General features: G+C 43.3%; 1 protein-coding gene across 1 annotated transcript in view; it reads right to left on the bottom strand.

Annotated features, from left to right (window-relative positions):
• The window catches only part of LOC308688253 (B-cell receptor CD22-like), a 33,347-nt gene extending 9,150 nt beyond the window's left edge, over nt 1-24,197 (bottom strand). Inside the window, exons 1-7 of the mRNA XM_081361212.1 lie at nt 23,531-24,197; nt 23,181-23,438; nt 22,831-23,088; nt 22,470-22,727; nt 4,886-5,143; nt 4,538-4,792; nt 4,177-4,434 (exon numbers count right to left, since the gene is read on the bottom strand). Coding sequence (XP_081217338.1) covers nt 4,177-4,434; nt 4,538-4,792; nt 4,886-5,143; nt 22,470-22,727; nt 22,831-23,088; nt 23,181-23,438; nt 23,531-23,534 — 1,549 coding nt within the window. The 5' untranslated portion in view covers nt 23,535-24,197. The remainder of the gene's footprint in view (nt 1-4,176; nt 4,435-4,537; nt 4,793-4,885; nt 5,144-22,469; nt 22,728-22,830; nt 23,089-23,180; nt 23,439-23,530) is intronic.
• Nucleotides 24,198-24,811: the final 614 nt, after the last annotated feature.

Genomic DNA, 24,811 nt, shown 5'->3' with positions numbered 1-24,811 from the left:
TCACCCGATTGCCGTTGAGAAATCTCAGATTTTTATTGTAGGTTTTGCAAGTTCAACATGGGTTATAGTTCGAAAGTTGAATGAACGAGTACTTATTTCTTTTCTATTTCTTACAGGTTGAGTTGTTGTTGCCCATAACACGCTAGCATTCTGCTAATGACGTCAGCATTCTGACGTCATTGACATTTTAAAAGACTTTTTAAACCAAATAAGTGACTCTAAAAAATCTAACACCCAGCAATGTGTAATTTCTTTGCATCTCCTTTCGAATACAACATTCAAATTACTAGACAAAAATTATATCCTGAGAAAAGTGGATTTTGAGGGTTTTTCGCCATAGACCTCCATTCATTCTGCACTCGCCTGCGAGCGCCCCCGCATGGACAGAGACGTGTTACTGCAGCCAGTCCAGAAACCGGAAGTAAGCAGAGAGTGCCAATTCTCGTCAGGAATGGAAGTCCTAAAAAATCGCTAAAAATGGGCTTCACTTGTCTCAATTGAGTTCCAATGAAATGGCTCTGTCCACTTCTTATACTGTCTATGTTACTTCCTGATGGCTGAGTGTACTGCGCAGACTCAAACTGAGCTTGATGACGTAGATGTAACGTGAGCAACCCGTCTGTCTTCTAGTTGCTGTGGCGTGAGAAATCTGAATCATTCCCTTCCGAAACTTGCAAAGACGGACAGTGTGAGTAGGAGCTGTCCATGAGCTTGGAGCAGGAGAAACTTTTGCTAAGTATTCTGATTAATTATTTTGTCACTTTGCCTCCATGTCCCCCCGATTGCCCTCGAGCTTCTCCTCCTGTCCATACGGTAATCACTCTCTACTGTGCGACAGAGAGTCGCATTGTTATGACGCAATCGTTAGCCTATTTTTACAAACACTGCTTCTACGGGGTCATAACGTAAGATACAAGGTAATGGAGCTTTTAATACATTTTCGTGTTTCTTTAGAAATAAATAATGGACAAATGGAGTCTTTAAGGAGCAGAAGATCAGAGATCAGGAAGAGATCTACTGGTGTCCCTGATTTTTTCGTTTTCTTTCGTTCATCTTTGAAACACAAATGTAGATCGTTTTAATGAAATCAGAGAGCTTTCTGTCCCTCCATTTCACAGTTTATGCAGCTACAACTTTCAAGCTTCAGAAAGGTAGTAAAGACATTTATTAATTCTAACAATAATCAATATGACTCCAGTGGTTTAACCTCAACTTTATGAAGTGATGTGAATGCTTTGTGTGCAAAAAAAAACATTGCATCTTTATTCACAAAATATACGTCTCTGACATATATATTTACATGTATATTTATACATTTTTAGTAAAGTTATTTTAATTTAGGAATATTTCAGAATATAACTGTTTTTAGGGTATGTCTGATCAAATGCAAGCTTAAGATGTGATCAGAAAAGTGATTTTTTTTGTGTGAAAGATGTATTTGATGTGACAATAAATGGTTTGCAACTCTTTTGTGAATTGTCTTATTTTGACAGTAATTATGAATATTAAATATAATCATGTTTATAATCGGTTGTAATTAGGCCTGAAAAAGACATCTTTTCAACTCACTTTACAACCTAATTTAGATGCGAGTGGGACGTCCTTTTATAGCCGTCTTTTCAACGACCTGAAAAAGACGGCTTTTCACCTTTCACTTTTTAACCAAATATTAAAGTTGTTTAGACGACTGGAAATGTCGTCTTTTCGACGTCTTTTCAACGCGTTTTTGCTGGGTGGGTAACGTTAGTCAGCTCATCTTTTTTGTTCTGCTTCACTTATGTTATAGCTCTTAAACCTTTAAAATGGAGTTTAGGAAGATGTATGTAACCACAGTCGTTAGCTTTGGTTAACCATTGAAGCATTTTCTCTTGTCAAAAGGCTTAACGCGACCGCCGATTTTGCGTGCAGATTAATTTCCGCCTATTTTAGACAGCCTATTATTTTGGTATTGCATCACTCATATCTCTTAAACGTTTAAAATGGAGTTTAGGAAGATGTATCACCACAATCATTAGATTTGAATAGCTCTTAAAGGGGAAATGAAACGTCCATGTTTTGGCACTGGTAGTAGCTACATATATTAGAAAAATCACCTTGCCAAAACATTTATTTAAAAAAGTTGTTAAAACCACAGATATGACAAAATTATTTTTGCAATTTCTAGCTAGCGAGTCGCCATTTTGGAGTGACGTCACAGCCTACGTAACGGGGTTGGTTGGTTCTGCTGGTGAGTGAAGAGAGTGAAGCGTTACTGGACCGGACTGAATACGCAATTGATTTGAAATGGAGGAAGACGAACTTGAAAGACCTGTTGAGCCCGTGTGTCCCATTGCTTGTCGATATTTGACATTTGAGTCGATACGGCGTGGGAACCGAGCAGTGGTACGTCGCTATGTCGAACAGCCGGTGATGGACATGGCCGTAACCAGCTATGAGGTCACCGTGACGAGGTCCGGACCTTGGTAATTTTTTTACATTCAAGAATAAAATTTCAAGCTCTCTGAATGATTAATTAGCCGTTTAAACCACCTCATATGAGCATTTGCAATTCATTTTCCTGTGAGAATCTAGCGCAGTGAACGGGGCTTGAGAGCGCGTTGTGAGGGCGCGGGTGCGATCCCGTGTTGCCAGATCCACCTAATGGAAAGGTGGCAGTAGTCTTCTGGACTTGTATTTCTGATTTAATGTCACACTTTAGGAAGTTATTAAAGTGGAAAGTTGCATGTTAGGGCGACGACGCCCGTGAGATATTTGGCATGCTAAATATCTGGACCTGTCGGCGATTCAAAATCCTGCTGTGTGAAAGTGTTCTGACTGAAAACTACATCGGCGATGACCGACAGCCAATGAGAGAGCAAGATACAGAGTAGGGGGGTGTTCGGGGAGGAGTTATAGACCACAATATCAGTATTTTAATAGATATAGCACATTGCAACATTATTTATTTACCCCAAACTCTCTTTGCAGAACACACAGTTCTTACTCCCCTTCTCTTCCCAGCCATTTCCTCACGCATAATCTTTTTCTCCTTTTCGCTGCAAATCAGTGCACAGACAATTTGGATCGCAAGCTTCTTGCAGGCTATCATTTTTAATAACAATTTCAGTCTCGCGCGAGATTTTGCGTTATTTGCTTATCACTTCTCGCGTGTGTTTGGTTGCGAAACGTAGTTTGCGGATCAGACAGAAGTTGTCGGCGATTCTTCCTCCTGAAAGTCATGCAGTGTGAAACCTCCTGTCGCCGATGCATCGTGCAGTGTGAACACACCAGCAACTTAATCTTACCCTGCATAGTCATGCAGTGTGAAAAGAACAGTGACACGACTCTTTTGAAAATTGTGCAGTCTGAACTTGGCATTAGTTGTTCGCTGGTTTGACCAGCACATGCATCTTGTTAACGAGCCAGTGTGATATGAGAGGTTTGACATGATAATATGATAGCAGATGAACGCTTTTTATGCGTAGTTTAATGTTAAGATTTATGTCTTTCACTGCGTTTTACTGAACTCAGCCCAGAGCCTTTAAAGCCAACCAACCCTGTGACGTCACCGGTTAGAATACTGCACAATGGCGGCGCCCTGGCCGCGAAAGATACAACGTTTTTTCTTTTTTTCTTTTATATGTTTACATTTGTCATGTTTCTTATATAATTGTTGATTATAGTGGAAATCCATTTTGTAAATCGTGTAAACTTGATTGACTGCTTCATTTCCCCTTTAAAGCCTTATCTCTTGTCAAAAGGCTCAACGTGACCGCAGACTTTGATGAACACTGGCAGCAGCGACGTCTGTGTCCGTACCATTCTTATCAATGACAGCGTGATCTCGTATCTCCCTGCTCCCAAGTCATAAATCTCGTATCTCCGATTAAACATGATTTTGGGGAAATGTTGTGTTAATGTTGGTATACAACAGTATATGATAGCAATATAAGGTATAATACCAACTTTAACGATACAATGTTTAATAACTAAAAAAATATGCAGTTTTTTTAATTTCCTGAAAAATAATGGTTTTGGAGATACGCGGATTCCGCCCGACAACTACGATATTACATTTGACATCATGAATCACCTTCCATTATTTCCCCAGATGGACTGATGCAATCACAGGATTTATTGGAGGATCTGTGTCAAATAGAAGGTATGAAAAATGAAAATATGATTCATAAAACTCACACATGACGTTTAAAGTTACAGCATCAGAGTATTTCTCCCCATGTTTATTAATGGACTTGCACTTGTATTCTCCACTGTCATCAGAGCTGATCTTTGAGATGTTGTAGATTCTTCCAGATCCTACAATCGTTCCTCCTTTAATCCAGCTGAAGTTCAGAGCAGGAGGGTTTGAGTCACTGATGCAGTTCAGAGTCACTGAATCTCCCTCCACTATTACACCAGATCCACTTATCAACACTGAGACGTTCTTTGGAGGGTCTAAAACAGAGACATATTGATATCATTAACAATCATATTAAACTTGACATCACAGATGTTTTGAGGATTTAATGTCACAGTTACTGGACCATCATTAACTCACACATGATGTTTAAAGTCACATTATCAGAGTATTTCTCTCCATGTTTATTGATGGACTTGCACTTGTATTCTCCACTGTCATCAGAGCTGATCTTTGAGATGTTGAAGATTCTTCCAGATCCTACAATCGTTCCTCCTTTAATCCAGCTGATTTCTGCAGGAGGGTTTGAGTCACTGATGCAGTTCAGAGTCACTGAATCTCCCTCCACTATTACACCAGATGGACTGATGGACGCTGAGACGTTCCTGGGAGGATCTGTAAAGACAAAAAGTGTAAAATGACATGCAGTGAGACAAATCATTGCACAAATAATGTTCCAGAACTGGTTAAAAATAAAGGCAGACTTACACATGATATTCACATTCACAGCAGCAGAAGTCTGAGATCCATGTTTATTTCTAGCAGAGCAATGATAGTCTCCGCTGGACTCAGACTTAATATTAGTGATGCTGTAGGTTTCACCAGATTGCAAAATATTATTTTTTCCTTTAATCCAGCTGATTTCTGCAGGAGGGTTTGAGCCACTGGTGCAGTTCAGAGTCACTGAATCTCCCTCCACTATTACACCAGATGGACTGATGGACACTGAGACGCTCCTGGGAGGATCTGAAACAAACAAACAAACAAACAAACAAACAAACAAAACATTAACAAATAAAATTTGACATCACACTTAGTTGAGACTTATAAATCACAGAGTCACTGAATCTCCCTCCACTATTACACCAGATGGACTGATGGAGATCACAGGTTTCACTGGAGGATCTACAGATGTCAGGTAAAAGTATTTATCAGAGACGGCTGGTGGAAAATGTTCTAGGAAAGACTGCAGTTGGTTATTATTGGACAATTTCAGCAAGCATCCCAGTTTAATTTTTCACTATTTAATGCTCAAAGTTAAAGAAAAAGTTTAAGCAAAAAAGTTAACAAGGAAAAACTATTAAGACTAGAATTTGAGAGGCTTGAAACATTTGAAATACAGACAAATGTTTTACCAAGTCCTGGATCTGATTAAGTTTGAAGATTTTTTTTTTACTTTTCCTAATTTACAATGAATGTATATAGTGCAACTGCAAAAACTGAGAGTAAAAAAATACATGTTACATTTGTTTAGAGATTTTTTATATACAACTACAATTTTGATACTTCTTTTCCTCGCTCCTCCGTCCTCCAGCCTGTGACCCGGAAACTGATCAAACTCAGCATCTTGAAGGACATCTCAATTTTCTCCATTCCCTTCACATCACAATCATTTTATTTATGCTTTACTTTTGCAGTTTATATAAATTATATATCAAACATTTATCAACAGGGCATCTTGCTTTATCTTTATTATTTATGAATTTCTTAAATAACCAAACTTTAACAACATAAGGGCAGAACCCCTGATCACAGCTGTTGATGCTTTGAAGTGACGCTCCAGTGATCAAGAATATTCCAATATACAAATAGAGCGCTTCTCATTTCTTATTTGTGTATCCTCGTTTCCTTTCCTCGTGTCTCAGTTCCACCCCCTGTAGTGGTGCTCGGTTACTCAGCGGTGAACACAGGGATTGTGGCAAAGGGACGTAACTTCTCCCTTCCCTCCTTCAGGGAACGGGGGTTACATTAGTAACCTAGACGTTCACATTCAGTCATCACTATGAGTTACGTATAAATATATTTATACTGTATTTAGCGTCTAGGTTACTGATGTATCCCCCGTTCCCTGAAGGAGGGAACCGAGACGTTGCATGACTGACGAATTAGAATCGCGCCTGAGAACATATCATCATCGAAATTTAACAGAACCGCTCCAATGGACTAGCCTGGGTTTCCCCATACTGCCTTGCTCGCAGCGCGATTTTATTCACGCTGCTAGGCAGTCTGGACACCATGGACAAAATTTTCCCCTGAAAAAGGGAACCAATCACAGAACGGGGAGGGAGCAGCAAGACGATGACGACACCGAAGCAGTTTGTTTATATCTATGGATCCAACATGGCATCAGAATCGACGTTACCTTCTACCCTCATGTGTATCTTGCACAAACGGTAATATTCGCTAAACGCCATCGTGTACAAATAAATCTTTGACCCATCGTCTTTTTCCTCGTCGAATTTCTGTCACTCTACATACGTCATCTGGTATAATTGAATCGATTGGCTATGAGCTACATACAGGCGCATTTGATAGACATTCATAGCGCCCAATAAACGGCTCTGGGCATTCGTAAACCACGCCTCAAATACGAGAAAATGAACACGTGGTTCCCAGACCAAGTCTCATGAACACGTGGTTCCCAGACCAAGTCTCAAATGAGACTTGGTCTGACGTTAGCCAGGCTACCAATGGACATTGTCGAGTGAGATTTGCATCGTGAACCCTGTGCTGTGGTTATAAAGGAAGCGATCAGAGACACTCCCCAAGTTTTCGCAGAGGAGCCGAGTGGTGCTCAACGTCAACGGGACGTAACTTCTCCCAGTTGAAAAAGACGTACTGTTAAATGTATTAAAAATGCATTAAAGTATATTTGTATTGTACTAAAAACTAGGGCTGGGTAAAAAAATATCGATTTCTCGATTTTAATTGAGCCTCATTTTTACGAAACCATATTGATTCTTAAATCCCAAGAATCGATTAGTCATCCTGTTTTCAGACGATGAATGGATGGAACATTTTTGCGCGCATCCCATCCAATAAATCGCAATAATCTTTGTGCTTTGTTATTATTGATATGAAACAAAGTCTCAGATTTAAAATTACATACATTTTCTTACGAAATTCAAAAACATAATTTTTGGCACTGTGGCGTTAGATCGCTCTGGCGCAGCTCAGCTCTAGAGAAGCAGCACATGACCTTCTCTTCCGCCTTAATAATACCAGTTACAGCTAGGCATGTGCCGGTATTCGGTAATGCGATAAATCGCGGTAATGAATATGCACGATATTGTTATCGTGGGCACTTCAAAATACCGTGAAAAATAATAGATCAGAATTTATATTTATAGAACGCGTATTAGCTTATTTTCCATCAACCGCTTAAACAAACACTGCGTATGCTGCGCGAAACACGTGCGCACTCTGATGTAAACAATCCCCACATGTATAGCACTGTGTGCATGCGACGCAGTGCGCACTCTAGTCTAAACAATCCTCACATGGAGAAGAAGCATGACGGAAGGAGGAACGCTGCCGACGATTTATCCCCCTTCTAAAAGCAGAGCTGTCAATACGCATTCAGCGTGAGACTCACGCAATTTACACTTTTCAAACGCTCTCGCGCCACATGCAGTTTCTCACGCAGAGAAAAATCGCGGAGCAAAGAGGACACGGAGACCGACAGACTAGACAGAGCAGGTTATTATGGTATGAAAACAATTCTCAGCTCTCATGTTCTGTCCATTTTATTACGAAATTCAGACAATAAATACTGTTTTGGTGCTTGTAAATGTGACTTGACAGATCACTGTAGCGCCTCAGTTCAAGTAAACCGATCATCTGTTACTTTTTATTTAAAGATACAGTAGGCTACAATTTACCGAAAGGTATATATGCCTCATACATAATATCGATCATTCAGTGTTTTTCAACCACGGAAAGAGGTCAATAAAACTGCAGGTGAACAATTATGTCACAGAACGTTCGTTACATTTACCTCAGGAAAGCCATTTAATGACCAAGTTAGTTGACTAGAAAAAAATAGCTATAGAGAGGAGTATTTTGCTAAATATGTGCACTATATTACATTTGTATTATATTTTTACTTGTGTCATAATTGTTATTATAATGAAAACCAAATTATATTTAATTTAATTAGTTAATTTTTAACCTTTAATAATACCAGCAGACAGGGCTCTCTGTATGTTTACAGCATTATGTGAGATATATTTTTTCTTGAGAAAAATTAACGTCTATCTACTGTAGCCTACCTAATAATTATCCAAAAAGTCAATACTGAATCAAGATTGAAATCAAATCCCAAGAATTGAAAGCGTGAAAATTGTGTAAAATTCTATTTAGTTACCAAATGTTTTGACAATCACTATTGTAATGCAAGTAGTTTTTTTTCTACATCCCCCCCACCAATCCATCCATTTCTCTTGAGCAATTAAAATATTGTGATAATACCGTATACCGTGGTAAAAGCTCAATCAATTAATCGCAGCATGAAAAGTTGATACCGGCACATGTCTAGTTACAGCGCGAAATAAACATGAATGAGCATCTGAAAGTATGTTAAAATATAGAGTACAACTTATCGAAGTCCGTATCATGTCACATGTAATCGCTCAATCAGTGTTTCGACCGTGGAAAGACGTTAGTAAACAATGTCATGTAACCAGTGATGTAGTGGTGCCTGGAGAAGTGGGTATACTCCAAGCGGCAACATTCTGATCTGAAAAAGGAAGCCTACCCGGAAGTGCGAAAAACTGCAATACATCGAAAATCCGCTAGGGGAAGGTCCCAAAAGGGAGCAAATGTCCATAGCCCTCATGTTAAAATGTCCGTTTTCACAGCATAAATTCATGTCTTTACAGGTTGGTCCCATGGACTTTTATTGTATTTTTCGATAGGTTCCGAGTGCCTGACAACGGCGAGGGTAGTGAATTTTTTTCTAACTCGTTAGTTTAGATCGTATTTAGATATAAAATGTATGACAATAAGGGCGTGGTTAACTTTGATTGACAGCTAACAAGGCAGCGCCACGGAGAATGACAACATAAGAAGCGCCATTTTTTAATACAGTTGACATATAATACTACTGTTTCTGTATCATGAAATGTAGTTTTAAGAGTTTTTCAGGCGAGAATGTCACCGGTGCAGGCCGGGGCGGACTCGGATGACCAGCCGCCCCTGACTCCAGACACCACCGTGAGGAGCCAACACCACAGGCACGCAACAGACGGACAAAGGAGGAGGCAAGTAATTAAGTTCAAAAGTAACAATCTTTATTGAATAGTAATCAACTTGAGAAAAGAATGAGCAACTCTTGTCTTCTCGGGCTATTTGACCGGAGTAGCCGCTGGAACGATTCTCCACTGTCTTCGGGTCACAATGGAGCGATAGTGGCTAGGGAGGCTTACTCCACGGCGTTGCTGCACATCTGCAGGACTCAAACAGTAAGTAACAGGTAATGTATGCTTCTCAGTATCAGATACGTCGTCGGGCACAATGGTAGGACAGTGACTCTAAAAGCTTACTTCACAGCGTTGCTGGACATCTGCAGGACACAGACGGTAAGTAACAGGTAATGTATTCTTCTCAGTATCAGATACGTCGTCAGGCACAATGGTGGGACAGTGACTCTAAAAGCTTACTTCACAGCGTTGCTGCACATCTGCAGGACTCAGACGGTAGGTAACAGGTAAGATTTCTTCTCTTAACAACAGCTTCTCTTATCAGGGCATAAAAGGGAAATTGTGACTTTAAAACTCACTTCACAGCTTTGCTGCACATCTGCAGGACTCAGACGATAGGTAACAGGTAAGATTTCTTCTCTTAACAGCAGCTTCACTTATCAGGACGTGAGAGGGGAATTGTGACTTTAAAACTCACTTCAAAGCGTTGCTGCACATCTGCAGGACTCAGACGGTAGGTAACAGGTAAGGTTTCTTCTCTTAACCGGAGATTCTCTCATCAGAACATCAAGGGGAAAACGTGACTTTAAAACTCACTTCACAGCGTTGCTGCAGTCTTCAGGATTCTTCCCTCAGCATCAAACACTTTCATCAGACATTAGCGAGAGACTCAATAGGCAGCTTTACCAGCGATGTTGTACATCTTCAGAGCTCCATCAGGAAGTATAACGGTTTAGACTTTTTCACAGCCATACGGTTCTTCACGAGACTTGTAATTTCAGAGAGAGAGAGGGTTTAACAGGAGCCTTCAATAAGGGATTACTTCACAACAATACTCAGTGGAAGAGAGGATAATACAAAGCATTACTTCACCAGTTCAGTTGTATCGTTCTGGAATTTGGATAGGGACAAGTAGATCATTTCACAAGAATGAAAGCAGGCGTTGGGAGACTCTTCTCAGCATAGCACACAGCACTCGTGTTCACTACAAATCCACAGCATTAATTCAGCGTGCATCGGGTAAGGCAAACAACTGCAAATCACACACACACAGTAGGGCTGATCAGAAACCTCGCTTCATCCATGCATTTCAATGGGAATATTCAACTCTCAATTCCTCTCCAACATATCTGAAACAGATGTCCTCCTCAATAATAAATCTCACATTCACAGTCTTCTCTTCAAGCTTTACATTTGATTCAACGATGTAATTGATTCACTTATCTTTCTCTCTTCCAGCGCAGATCCAAGCAGCAGATCAATCCAGTAATATTCCACAAGCAGTTCCAAACGATAGACTCCAATGGCAGTTCTTCACTTACACAAATTTCCAGGATTACAGCGTCCAATATAAGTGCTCAAACAGGAGATCTTCTACCCCAAAACACAACAACAGAGACCCAGCCAAACAACTGATCAACTGAACACCGATTGACTTTTACCAGTTCCAACCTCGACCTCAACTCGACTCTGAATGGCTCTTTTATCCTCCTCTTGTGAAGTGGAAAGCCTGTGCAAACACCGCTCCTCTCTCTCTCACACCTGTCGTGCATCGGCGGTAATTAGTTTGGACAATATCTCCGCTACACCCGGAACCGGAGTGAGGCGTTACACCAAAATAATTCCCCTCGGGGAACATGGAAAGAAAACAAAGGTTCCGCTTTTCCCAGCATTTTGTCACCCGTGACAAGAATGTAGTTGTTTAAAGCTCAAATCTGTGGTTTATTTAAAGATTTATGAAAATTTTATCCAGTTGATCCAGCGATGACCGGGTGCTCGGCGCGATGTACACCGCCTGGAACGGTCTTTCATCGGCTTGACGTTCTAAGGTTTGCCGCCAATGCCGCGGACTCTGGCGTCTCTGTAGTGGTTAAACATGAGATATAATTCATCTTGTGTATATCTAATGGGCGATTTTTGGTCTCGTGAATCTATATTTTTTCCCCTGGGCAATCGTTTTGGCTGAGGGGAAGTTTCATAACTTTATAAGCTATTTAACTTTACCAATGTATGGTTTAACTCGCGCTGACTTTGTATGTTTGATTGAATTGTTTGCTTTATTTGTATAGCTTCTCATACCTTTTACTTATACTTTTATAATGGCTAACATTGATAAAACTGAAATTTAACAAAAAGAGACTGGGTTGAGTTTTGTCATTTTAATACAACGAAGATGATATGTAATGTTGTTTACTGCAAAATCTGTTGTTTAATACAAATGCACATATTGCCTGGACCATAAAATGTTTAATATTTTTATAATATATTTAAAATGAAAAGAGGCAGATTTGTGTTATATTTTGTTTTGTTTTTCATAAATAGGCAAACGTTATGTGCAGTTGAATATAATCAATATGCGTTGCCTGAACCACATTTGTGTGGCTATAATGTTTAAGATTTCTTTAAATGAAAACGAAACGAGTTAGTATGGTGTTTTATAACATATTTCGTTGCCATAGACTGTAAAAAAATAGTTCATTGCCTGAAATATAACCGGAGTAGCAGAGCGAGCTGAGTGACGCGCGCTGCGTTAGAAGGTGGGCGGGGTTAGCATTTCCCAAGATTTTCCAAGATGGCGCCGCCCATACCCCCCATAAACGGCTTCAAACCCGTTCTTCAGAAAGTCTATGGGTGACGTCACAGACGCTTTGTCCATATTTTTTACAGTCTATGGTATACTCTTAATTTTTTTAAGCGTCCCAGCAAAGGATGAACGCTCTGTGTTATAAACAGTGACATGTAAGACAAGTCTTGTATATTAGTTCACCCCAAAATGGGCCAGTATAGTATTTGCACATTATCATTTAACTTTTGCTGCTTGACTTCACGGAGAAAGGATCATTATGAAATTAATATTAGCCACAGAAAAGGTGCAGTTTTTGCAATTAATACTGGCTTTTAATTATTTATTTATACTAAATAATTATGAATTTTGAGTGACTATTCCTCAGTCCATCCACACATGAAAATTGGACAACTGTTGAAGGGATCACTGCATCGCTGTCTTTACTGGGTGCAGGGCCGTACGCAGGGTTTTATAAATACCGAGGTCCCAAAAATGATCTTGCTAGGCGGGTTGGGGGATTATTACCCCCTCGAGAAAATATAGATTTTACTGATTTTGACGTGCATTTTAAGGTGTTTAAACAGTAGCTTTAAAAGCATGTCAGAGGGCAGTAGCATGAAGTTTTTTATCAGATATTTTTAAACATGAGAATCAGTTTAAATGTCGCAATGAACGATCCACGCTACAAAATGGAAATGCAGAATGTTTATGCTTATTGTTGACAATACACAATCACATATTCGAAACAGAAATGGCCTTAAATAAGAAATGATTCAAGGATTATTTTGCATAGATGTTACATTTCAAACAAACGCCAATGCAATCCTTCTGTGTCCAGAGGCATTATGAGCAATTAGTATGAGCATCAAAGATCAGTTTCAGCTACTTTTTCTTTCCTAAATTAATCAGTGTTTTGGACTAATCTGTTAATTTAATCAATGGTTCAATTGCGCACTTATAAAGACAGTCACTTGTCGCCACCTTCTGGCTTAATGATGCAAGTTGCACAAACACAGACAAGCGGAGTGATACAAACAGTGAAAAGTCTCAGTGCTGATACTGGGGAAATATTCAAACACATTCGAGGTAATGTTATACAAATACATTTAAACATTATAGTTATTATAATAATGGCAATATATTTAAAAGGGTGCTTGTATTGTTAAATTGAGCTTATAGTTTCCACTGGGTAACACTTTAGAATACTGTATCTTACTTACTGCATAACTAATAAGGAATTATTGAGGAACTAATAGATAATTATTAACACTTAAGTCACTACTGTTAACTACTAAGGAAGATGTGTTAACTAATTAGTATGTAATAGAATTGTATGATTGTGTTAAGTTTCAGTTAGTTAATCAATAACTAATGAATTATGTCATAACTCTTGAAGAACTATTATTAATTATCTATTAATTAATGTGCAAGAAAAATAACTAAGAAGTAACTACTAATGAACAGTCATACAGTGGTTACTACAATAAACCGTTTTATTTTAGCAGTGGAGTGGTGGATGAAGTACACAAATCAAGTACTTGAGTAAAAGTACAGATAACCCAATAAAATATTACTCCAGTAAAATGATAAACTATTGGCCTAGTTTGAAATTATTTCACAAACATCTACATGTGCATGTGCAGTTTGTTAACATAACGTTAGACGTCGTCTTTTTGTCTGGTACTAATAAACTTCACTAGCTAAATGTCACAGGTCGGGGTGGGCCAAGCCAGACTGCACCCACCCCTGGAGACCGGGTACCGCCTCGAGGAGCGTGTCAAGGAACCAAACAGCAGACAGAGGATAAAGGAATAACAATTTCTTTATTGAGTTAAAAGCAGATAATTTGAAAAGTCCTAATTAAAATCTTCCTTCTTGTCGCCAGAAGCAATTCGATGGGCCCTCTGGACCGGAGCGAGATGGACATTCGTGAACACCCTGCGGCTCATCGGAGAGAAATCAAAGGAGGACGCACACCATCCAGGTAGGTCACTGGGTAAGTACTCTTTACAGGGCTCACAAGGAAGTCTTGGATACCCGGACCCCATTCAGACTGGAACCAGGTGAATACTCGCGGTGAGGATGGAACGAGTGCTGGAGGCTGCCCAGAGGTAAGTATCCAGAGGACGGGGATCCTCAACTCAGACGGGTCACAGGGACGCAGGTGGCGAGCGGGCCGGGCCAGGAGGGGACCGTGGACAGCAGGACGACACTTTGATCGAGGCACGTGCCGCAGCTATTCTCCTTCCTTCTGAACAGCGGCAACAATTTGCAACACGGGCACGGAGGGCCACCCGGCAAGAGAACACTTCACTTTGGCTGTGCCCTGCAACAATACAACAGGGTTCAATGGTTCAACAAGATGCGACGCTCAACAGTGATACCTTCTCTCCTTCTGAACAGGGCGGAGGCTTTCAGTGGGGACAGGTTGGGACCACCAGGCGGAGAAGACGCTTTGAGGGAGACACTCCACTTGGCTGTACACTGTAACCAGGTAACAGGATTTAACTTCCCAACAGCATATGGAACGTTCAATTGAAATACCTTCTCTCTTTCTGAACAGGGCGGAAACCTTCAATAGGACATGTGGAGACCACCAAGCGGAGAGGACACTTTGAGGGAGACACTCCCTTGACTGTACACTGTAACCAGGTAACAGGATTAACTTTCCAACAGCATATGGAACGTTCAATTGAAATACCTTCTCTCGTTCTGAACAGGACAAGCCTTCAATGGGACATGTGGAGACCACCAGACGGAGAGGACACTTGAGCGGGACACTCCACTTCGGCTGTGCACTGTAACCAGGTAGCAGGGTTTAACTATTCAACAGCATATGAAACGTTCATTTCAAATACCTTTTCCTTTTCCGAACAGGACAGCGACTTTCGATGGAGAATATGGAGACCTCCAGACGGGAAGGATTCTCTAAGCAAGACACTCCACTTCAGCTGTACGCTGTATCGATGCAACAGGATTTGACCATTCAGCAGTAATGAAACATTCAGCTGCAATACCTTCTCTCGTTCCAACCAGGCAGCGGCTTTTGATAGGGACGTGTGGTGACCACCAGACGGGAAGGATGCTTAAGCAAGACGCTCCAGTTCAGCTGTACGCTGCAACAATGTAACAGGAATTAATAGATCAGCAGCATTAACAGAGCGGGGCGGTCTCGAATGGTAAGTTGGGCGCTTGATGTGACAAACCCTGTTCAGAAACAGCGGGTGAAAGACTATAGAAGAGTGCACAGCAGACTATTAATACTTCTCCACACGATAAACTTCACTCCATAACACAAACCGTGTGAATCGTCACTTCAGGCACTGCATTCCACTCGCACACCGTGCATTCGGGCCAGCACTCACCCACCGGTCTTTCTCCCACCAGATCGACTCTCGTCTCTCACACGGGCTCAACTTCTCTCAGAGACAGCCAAAACGGATGTAGCAATCGTCACATTCAGTGAAGGAAGAACAAAGGTTGGAGACAGATCAATAATTCACTCGGTGTAATAGTTCACTCGTGCCACACGCTTTCCAGACTCTCCACACCACTTCAGTGTCAGTGCATATAAACAACGGATCAAATACTCATCACTTTGCGTCTCTCCCACTGCTGACGATATCCCTTGGGTTTTCGTTGACAAAACTTCACTCTCTCCTTTCCATTTCTCGGCTTCAATCTTCGCCCTGCTGCACAGTCCAGCTTCAAATATAAACAACCCGCAGACAAAACACAGTATCTCACGGGAGGAGAACCACACCGACAGTCTGTTTCCTCTCTCTTTTTAAAGCCCCATCTGAATCTGTGTTCCTCTCCCAACGCTCTCTGTTAATTACTCCACACCTGCTGTCAATCGGGCAATTGGCCTCGCTGCCATAGCAACAGATTTGCGGTGTAACGAGATGGGTATCCACAGGAGGTCTCCAAATAACACTATTCACGAGGGTTTTTAATCTCTTTTCTCATTGTTTTTATCACACCGTGACATACCCCCCTGCCAAACCGTTCTAGTCCCTAGAACGGGATCCGGACACCCAATCTCCATACCTGGATGGGGGTTGTCCCTGGTTCTCCCTTTGGGACCGTCTTGGCGGGGAATTAGGTTCCTCGGGCCTTGGCCCTATCCCCACTCTCCGAGGGACCACAGCCCATCCCACCACGGGAGGCATCCACACTGGTTCAGTAGGCGGTCTCTCTACAGCTGGTTTGGGGTAATTTGGACAAGGGCGCATCAGATTGCGGTGGAGCACCCGCTCTGGCCCTGCTCCCCCTTCGGGACGAATGGCATACACAGGCTGATCGAGATGCGGCTGTCGTTGGATCACATACGGCTGGGACTCCCACCGATCACTGAGCTTACCCTTTCCTTGTCGTCGGTTGTCTCGAACTAGAGCTCTCTCGCCAGGCAGTAGCAGTGCACTTCGAGCCGTACGGTCATACAACCTCTTGTTCTTGGCTGCGGCTTGGTTGATTCAGTCCGAGACCCGTTCATAGGCCAGTTGGAGGCGTTGATGGTGTCTGGTCACCCACCCAGTTACGCTGCCTCCTTCTTCAGCCGCCGCAGTCCCCAGCAGTAGGTCCACTGGTAGCCTCACATGCCTTCCGAACATCAGGTAAGTTGGTGCGTAGCCGGTCGTACTATGAACGCTGTTATTATATGCCTGTACCATCGCCGGGAGGTTATCCACCCAATGTCCCTGTTGGTCACCTTCCAAGGTCCCCAAAAGACCAATCAGCGTCTGGTTAAACCTCACACCCTCCGTTCCCTTGAGGATGATAGGGCGTCGTATGGGTCTTCCTACATCCATACAATTGACAATTCATGTACTACCCTGGATTCGAAATTGGGTCCTTGATCCGAATGGAACACTTCAGGGCACCCGAAGGGCTGGATGACATACCTCCACAGGGCATTAGCGGTAGTGATGGCGGTCTGATCCAGAGTTGGGATGGCCCAGGCATATTTAGTGAATAGGTCTGTGATCACTAAGATGTTTTGGATACGGTCGACCGGCCTACCCAACGTCAGATAGTCCATAGCGATGATATGCATCGGTGCTTTGGCTCGAATGGGGACCATTGGAGCTCGAGGCTCTTTCCTGGGGACTCACCTCCAAGGTGGGCCGGCAGTCCTTCTCCAGCCTCTCTGCTGTGCATCCCCGTCTGCGCCAAAGCAACCTCCACTACGGTTGGGCCTACTTGGCTGAACTTGACTTCTCCTGGCTCTTGCACTTGCTGCGGTTTCACCGAGATGACTCGGGCTAGACACTGATGACGATACAGTTGGATTGGAAAAGGATTCGTGTTCCGAACTCTCACCCGAATTCGGCCTCTTTGGGCGGATGCCAGTCCTCTGGCCACCTCCACCTTAGGACCTTCGTTGTGTGGTTCCACCAGCACCCACTCCTCCGGGTGGTAAAGTCTAGGGGGCACCCTGACCCAGACCATCGCCTCGCTTCGAGCCGGGACGGACAAAGCATAACGGCAAGCCACTCTCCCAGTGCTCCCCCGGTCCTCCTGCTGCTCGGCCAGGCAAACTCAGCGACAGTCTGCCCGAATACGCTCCCATTCTCTGCCCTCAGGTGTCACAGTCGCTCGGGCCGGCCCACGCTGGAACAGCTCTTCCCAGCAGTCGGAGATGACATTCATGCCCAGTAGGGCACGATGAGACCCCAGACACACGTCACGAACCACCACCACTCCTTTCTGGGGTACAACCATACCGTGGATCTCCAGGTCTGTCACTACATAACCCACATACGGGATATCGAGCCCATTGGCCCCTCGCAGAGTTAACCAGGGGGCCTCAGTCGTCGGCCGGCCCTGGGTGCCGAATAGTTCCTGAGCTAGGCTCTCCGCAAACAGAGTGACTTGTGACCCCGTGTCCAACAAACACTGCACCTTCTTGCTGTTGACTCGGATCGTAATAACCGGACAGCGGCCCACCAGGCGTTCTTTGGACAGTCCAGGAGAAGGGTCTGAAAAGGGGGTCCCGACCACTTGACCCACAGTGGCCGGAGACTCTAAAAACCCCCTTGTGAAGCGCGTCTGGAAGGGCACTGACGGATGTAATGTCCAGCTTCTCCACAACCGTTACAGATAGGACGCCCCTGTTCATCCCACTGGAATCGGGGACCCATGGATCGGGCGAAACGACGCTCTGGAGGGCGACTCCCGTCAGAGTAGGCCCGCTCCCGCGGCGAAGGAAGTGACTGGAGGCGTTCTCGGCGGAGTTCTTCGACAACAGATTTGGACAGATCAGACATTTGTTCACGGATATCCCTTTTCAATTCTTCCCGGAGGGCATGCTTCCAATCGGAGGTGGCAGGGGCCGAAGGCCCACTAACAGCATTCGCCACCAGACAGCTGGGAGGATCCACACCTTCGGTGTGATCACGCTCAAGGGCTAGAGCTTCTCGCCGCAGTTCTTCAAACGTGAGGTCAGGATTTCGTCTCAACTGCACCCGCAGACTCTGACGTACTGGGCCCTCCCATAATCCTAGCAGAAACTGATCTCGCAGTAGGGTCTCCTCGTCGCCCAGGCCGTGGTCCTGTCTTCCCCTTAGCCTGGTAAACTGTTCACTCAGTTGCAACGCGAATGGCCGAACAGTTTGTCGAGGCCCTTGCCTACAATTGAAGAATTGGGTTCTCAGGACAGCTACCGGGGTGGTATCTCCGTATTGTACCGTGAGGAAATCAAAGATGGCTCGGACTGTGGTGCGGGTTGCTTCCGGTGCTGCCTGTACTTCTCTTCTTGCTTCTCCCTCTAGTGAATTTAATACAAACTGTACCTTCTGCAGGGCGTTCAGCCCTTGGAGCCCTGCCAGGTATTCCACCTGGGCCTTCCATGCTGACAGGCTTAATTCTGACCCCGGCCCTCCGTACTTCTGGGCCTACGGGGCCCCCATAAAGAAGGGCATAACCGGCTGTCTGGCCACTGGCTCTTCTTCCTCGGCCATTTAGGACCTTGATCGCTCCACTCGAGACGGTAACCCTGCCGACTACGCCAAGTTCTGTCACAGGTCGGGGTGGGCCAAGCCAGACTGCACCCAGCCCTGGAGACCGGGTACCGCCCGAGGAGCGTGTCAAGGAACCAAACAGCAGACAGAGGATAAAGGAATAACAATTTCTTTATTGAGTTAAAAGCAGATAATTTGAAAAGTCCTAATTAAAATCTTCCTTCTTGTCGCCAGAAGCAATTCGATGGGCCCCCTGGACCGGAGCGAGATGGACGTCCGTGAACACCCTGCGGCTCGTTGGAGAGGAATCAAAGGAAGACGCACACCATCCAGGTAGGTCACTGGGTAAGTACTCTTTACAGGGCTCACAAGGAAGTCTTGGCTACCCGGACCCCATTCAGACTGGAACCAGGTGAATACTCGCGATGAGGATGGAACGAGTGCCGGAGGCTGCCCAGAGGTAAGTATCCAGAGGACGGGGATCCTCAACTCAGACGGGTCACAGGGACGCAGGTGGCGAGCGGGCCGGGCCAGGAGGGGACCGTGGACAGCAGGACGACACTTTGATCGAGGCACGTGCCTCAGCTATTCTCCTTCCTGCTGAACAGCGGCAACAATTTGCAACACGGGCACGGAGGGCCACCCGGCAAGAGAACACTTCACTTTGGCTGTGCCCTGCAACAATACAACAGGGTTCAATGGTTCAACAAGATGCGACGCTCAACAGTGATACCTTCTCTCCTTCTGAACAGGGCGGAGGCTTTCAGTGGGGACAGGTGGGGACCACCAGGCGGAGAAGACAGGATTTAACTTCCCAACAGCATATGGAACGTTCAATTGAAATACCTTCTCTCTTTCTGAACAGGGCGGAAACTTTCAATAGGGCATGTGGAGACCACCAAGCGGAGAGGACACTTTGAAGGAGACACTCCCTTGACTGTACACTGTAACCAGGTAACAGAATTAACTTTCCAACAGCATATGGAACGTTCAATTGAAATACCTTCTCTCATTCTGAACAGGACAAGCCTTCAATGGGACATGTGGAGACCACCAGACGGAGAGGACACTTGAGCGGGACACTCCACTTCGGCTGTGCACTGTAACCAGGTAGCAGGGTTTAACTATTCAACAGCATATGAAACGTTCATTTCAAATACCTTTTCCATTTCCGAACAGGACAGCGACTTTCGATGGAGCATGTGGAGACCACCAGACGGGAAGGATGCTCTAAGCAAGACACTCCACTTCAGCTGTATGCTGTATCGATGCAACAGGATTTGACCATTCAGCAGTAATGAAACATTCAGCTGCAATACCTTCTCTCGTTCCAACCAGGCAGCGGCTTTTGATAGGGACGTGTGGAGACCACCAGACGGGAAGGATGCTTTAAGCAAGACGCTCCAGTTCAGCTGTGCGCTGTAACAATGCAACAGGATTTGACCATTCAACAGTGGATGAAACATTCAACGGCAATACCTTCTCTCGTTCGAACCAGGGCAGCGGCTTTCGATAGGGACGTGTGGTGACCACCAGACGGGAAGGATGCTTAAGCAAGACGCTCCAGTTCAGCTGTACGCTGCAACAATGTAACAGGAATTAATAGATCAGCAGCATTAACAGAGCGGGGCTGTCTCGAATGGTAAGTTGGGCGCTTGATGTGACAAACCCTGTTCAGAAACAGCGGGTGAAAGACTATAGAAGAGAGTGCACAGCAGACTATTAATACTTCTCCACACGATAAACTTCACTCCATAACACAAACCGTGTGAATCGTCACTTCAGGCACTGCATTCCACTCGCACACCGTGCATTCGGGCCAGCACTCACCCACCGGTCTTTCTCCCACCAGATCGACTCTCGTCTCTCACACAGGCTCAACTTCTCTCAGAGACAGCCAAAACGGATGTAGCAATCGTCACATTCAGTGAAGGAAGAACAAAGGTTGGAGACAGATCAATAATTCACTCGGTGTAATAGTTCACTCGTGCCACACGCTTTCCAGACTCTCCACACCACTTCAGTGTCAGTGCATATAAACAACGTATCAAATACTCATCACTTTGCGTCTCTCCCACTGCTGACGATATCCCTTGGGTTTTCGTTGACAAAACTTCACTCTCTCCTTTCCATTTCTCAGCTTCAATCTTCGCCCTGCTGCACAGTCCAGCTTCAAATAGAAACAACCCGCCGACAAAACACAGTATCTCACGGGAGGAGAACCACACCGACAGTCTGTTTCCTCTCTCTTTTTAAAGCCCCATCTGAATCTGTGTTCCTCTCCCAACGCTATCTGTTAATTACTCCACACCTGCTGTCAATCGGGCAATTGGCCTCGCTGCCATAGCAACAGATTTGCGGTGTAACGAGATGGGTATCCACAGGAGGTCTCCAAATAACACTATTCACGAGGGTTTTTAATCTCTTTTCTAATTGTTTTTGTCACACCGTGACATAAACACTAAGTTAGCGTTATTTAGCTAGTTCATGCTTACAGCTGTTAGCTAACAATGACTGTCCCTAACGTTAGTTGTTCGCTGGTTTGACCAGCACATGCATCTTGTTAACGAGCCAGTGTGATATGAGAGGTTTGACATGATAATATGATAGCAGATGAACGCTTTTTATGCATAGTTTAATGTTAAGATTTATGTCTTTCACTGCGTTTTACTGAACTCAGCCCAGAGCCTTTAAAGCCAACCAACCCTGTGACATCACCGGTTAGAATACTGCACAATGGCGGCGCCCTGGCCGCGAAAGATACAACGTTTTTTTTCTTTTTTCTTTTATATGTTTACATTTGTCATGTTTCTTATATAATTGTTGATTATAGTGGAAATCCATTTTGTAAATCGTGTAAACTTGATTGACTGCTTCATTTCCCTTTTAAAGCCTTATCTCTTGTCAAAAGGCTCAACGTGACCGCAGACTTTGATGAACACTGGCAGCAGCGACGTCTGTGTCCGTACCATTCTTATCAATGACAGCGTAATCTCGTATCTCCCTGCTCCCAAGTCATAAATCTCGTATCTCCGATTAAACATGATTTTGGGGAAATGTTGTGTTAATGTTGGTATACAACAGTATAGCAATATAAGGTATAATACCAACTTTAACGATACAATGTTTAATAACTCAAAAAATATGCAGTTTTTTTAATTTCCTGAAAAATAATGGTTTTGGAGATACGCGGATTCCGCCCGACAACTACGATATTACATTTGACATCTTATGAATCACCTTCCATTATTTCCCCAGATGGACTGATGCAATCACAGGATTTATTGGAGGATCTGTGTCAAATAGAAGGTATGAAAAATGAAAATATGATTCATAAAACTCACACATGACGTTTAAAGTCACAGCATCAGAGAATTTCTCCCCATGTTCATTGATGGACTTGCACTTGTATTCTCCACTGTCATCAGAGCTGATCTTTGAGATGTTGTAGATTCTTCCAGATCCTACAGTCGTTCCTCCTTTAATCCAGCTGAAGTTCAGAGCAGGAGGGTTTGAGTCACTGATGCAGTTCAGAGTCACTGAATCTCCCTCCACTATTACACCAGATCCACTTATCAACACTAAGACGTTTTTTGGAGGGTCTAAAACAGAGACATATTGATATCATTAACAATCATATTAAACTTGACATCACAGATGTTTTGAGGATTTAATGTCACAGTTACTGGACCATCATTAACTCACACATGACGTTTAAAGTCACATTATCAGAGTATTTCTCTCCATGTTCGTTGATGGACTTGCACTTGTATTCTCCACTGTCATCAGAGCTGATCTTTGAGATGTTGAAGATTCTTCCAGATCCTACAGTCGTTCCTCCTTTAATCCAGCTGAAGTTCAGAGCAGGAGGGTTTGAGTCACTGGTGCAGTTCAGAGTCACTGAATCTCCCTCCACTATTACACCAGATGGACTGATGGACACTGAGACGTTCCTGGGAGGATCTGTAAAGACAAAAAGTGTAAAATGACATGCAGTGAGACAAATCATTGCACAAATAATCTTCCAGAACTACTAAAAATAAAGGCAGACTTACACATGACATTCACATTTACAGCAGCAGAAGTCTGAGATCCATGATTATTTCTAGCAGAGCAATTATAGTCTCCGCTGGCCTCAGACTTAATATTAGTGATGCTGTAGGTTTCACCAGATTGCAAAATATTATTTTTTCCTTTAAACCAGCTGATTTCTGCAGGAGGGTTTGAGTCACTGGTGCAGTTCAGAGTCACTGAATCTCCCTCCACTATTACACCAGATGGACTGATGGACACTGAGACGTTCCTGGGAGGATCTGTAAAGACAAAAAGTGTAAAATGACATGCAGTGAGACAAATCATTGCACAAATAATCTTCCAGAACTACTAAAAATAAAGGCAGACTTACACATGACATTCACATTTACAGCAGCAGAAGTCTGAGATCCATGATTATTTCTAGCAGAGCAATGATAGTCTCCGCTGGACTCAGACTTAATATTAGTGATGCTGTAGGTTTCACCAGATTGCAAAATATTCCTTCCTCCTTTAATCCAGCTGATTTCTGCAGGAGGGTTTGAGTCACTGATGCAGTTCAGAGTCACTGAATCTCCCTCCACTATTACACCAGATGGACTGATGGACACTGAGACACTCCTGGGAGGATCTGAAACAAACAAACAATCAAACAAACAAACAAACAAACAAACAAAACATTAACAAATAAAATTTGACATCACACTTAGTTGAGACTTATAAATCACAGAGTCACTGAATCTCCCTCCACTATTACACCAGATGGACTGATGGAGATCACAGGTTTCACTGGAGGATCTACAGATGTCAGGTAAAAGTATTTATCAGAGACGGCTGGTGGAAAATGTTCTAGGAAAGACTGCAGTTGGTTATTATTGGACAATTTCAGCAAACATCCTAGTTTAATTTTTCACTGTTTAATGCTCAAAGTTAAAGAAAAAGTTTAAGCAAAAAAGTTAACAAGGAAAAACTATTAAGACTAGAATTTGAGAGGCTTGAAACATTTGAAATACAGACAAATGTTTTACCAAGTTCTGGATCTGGGGCCGTATTCACAAAGAATTTTAAAGCTAAAAGTAGCTCCTAACTGGCGAATTTAGGAGCAACTCCTAAAAATAATGGGCGTGTCACTCCTAACTTTAGGACTCCTAATTTTTTTCACTAAGAGTAATTCACGAAGCATTTTAGCCCTAAAAGTAGCACCTAAGCCTGGGACAGCTTAAAAGAAGTCGAGAGGACTCTTAACTCACTAAGAGCTATTCACAAACCGTTTTTTGTGGCATTTCACGTTGCGATGTTTTGAAACGCGTATGCGGCGGCTATAGATCGCTTCCAATCGCGAGGGAACAATTCTGCATTGTAGGCATAACTAGGGGTGTAATAACGCCACCAACAACAACCAAAACTAGGCTACTCATTGCATGTTAATTGTAACATTTCATTGTGAATCAAATTAAAATTTTCTTCTCTTTGCAAACGTAAGGCAGAGGCATATGTGACAGATTAATTCAATAATGTTGCAAAGATATTGCATCAATCCATATGTTTCATTAGGCTATAGGCTATTTGTTTTGCCTTACTCTTTATTCATTTAGGCTATTTATTCAGTTATTCATCATCTTCCGTCCTTCGCACTACTTGTGTAGCGCACGCA

Source organism: Scardinius erythrophthalmus (genome assembly GCF_964197995.2).
Source record: "Scardinius erythrophthalmus genome assembly, chromosome: 3".
Taxonomy (NCBI): domain Eukaryota; kingdom Metazoa; phylum Chordata; class Actinopteri; order Cypriniformes; family Leuciscidae; genus Scardinius; species Scardinius erythrophthalmus.
This window is presented reverse-complemented; position numbering and strand designations above follow the sequence as displayed.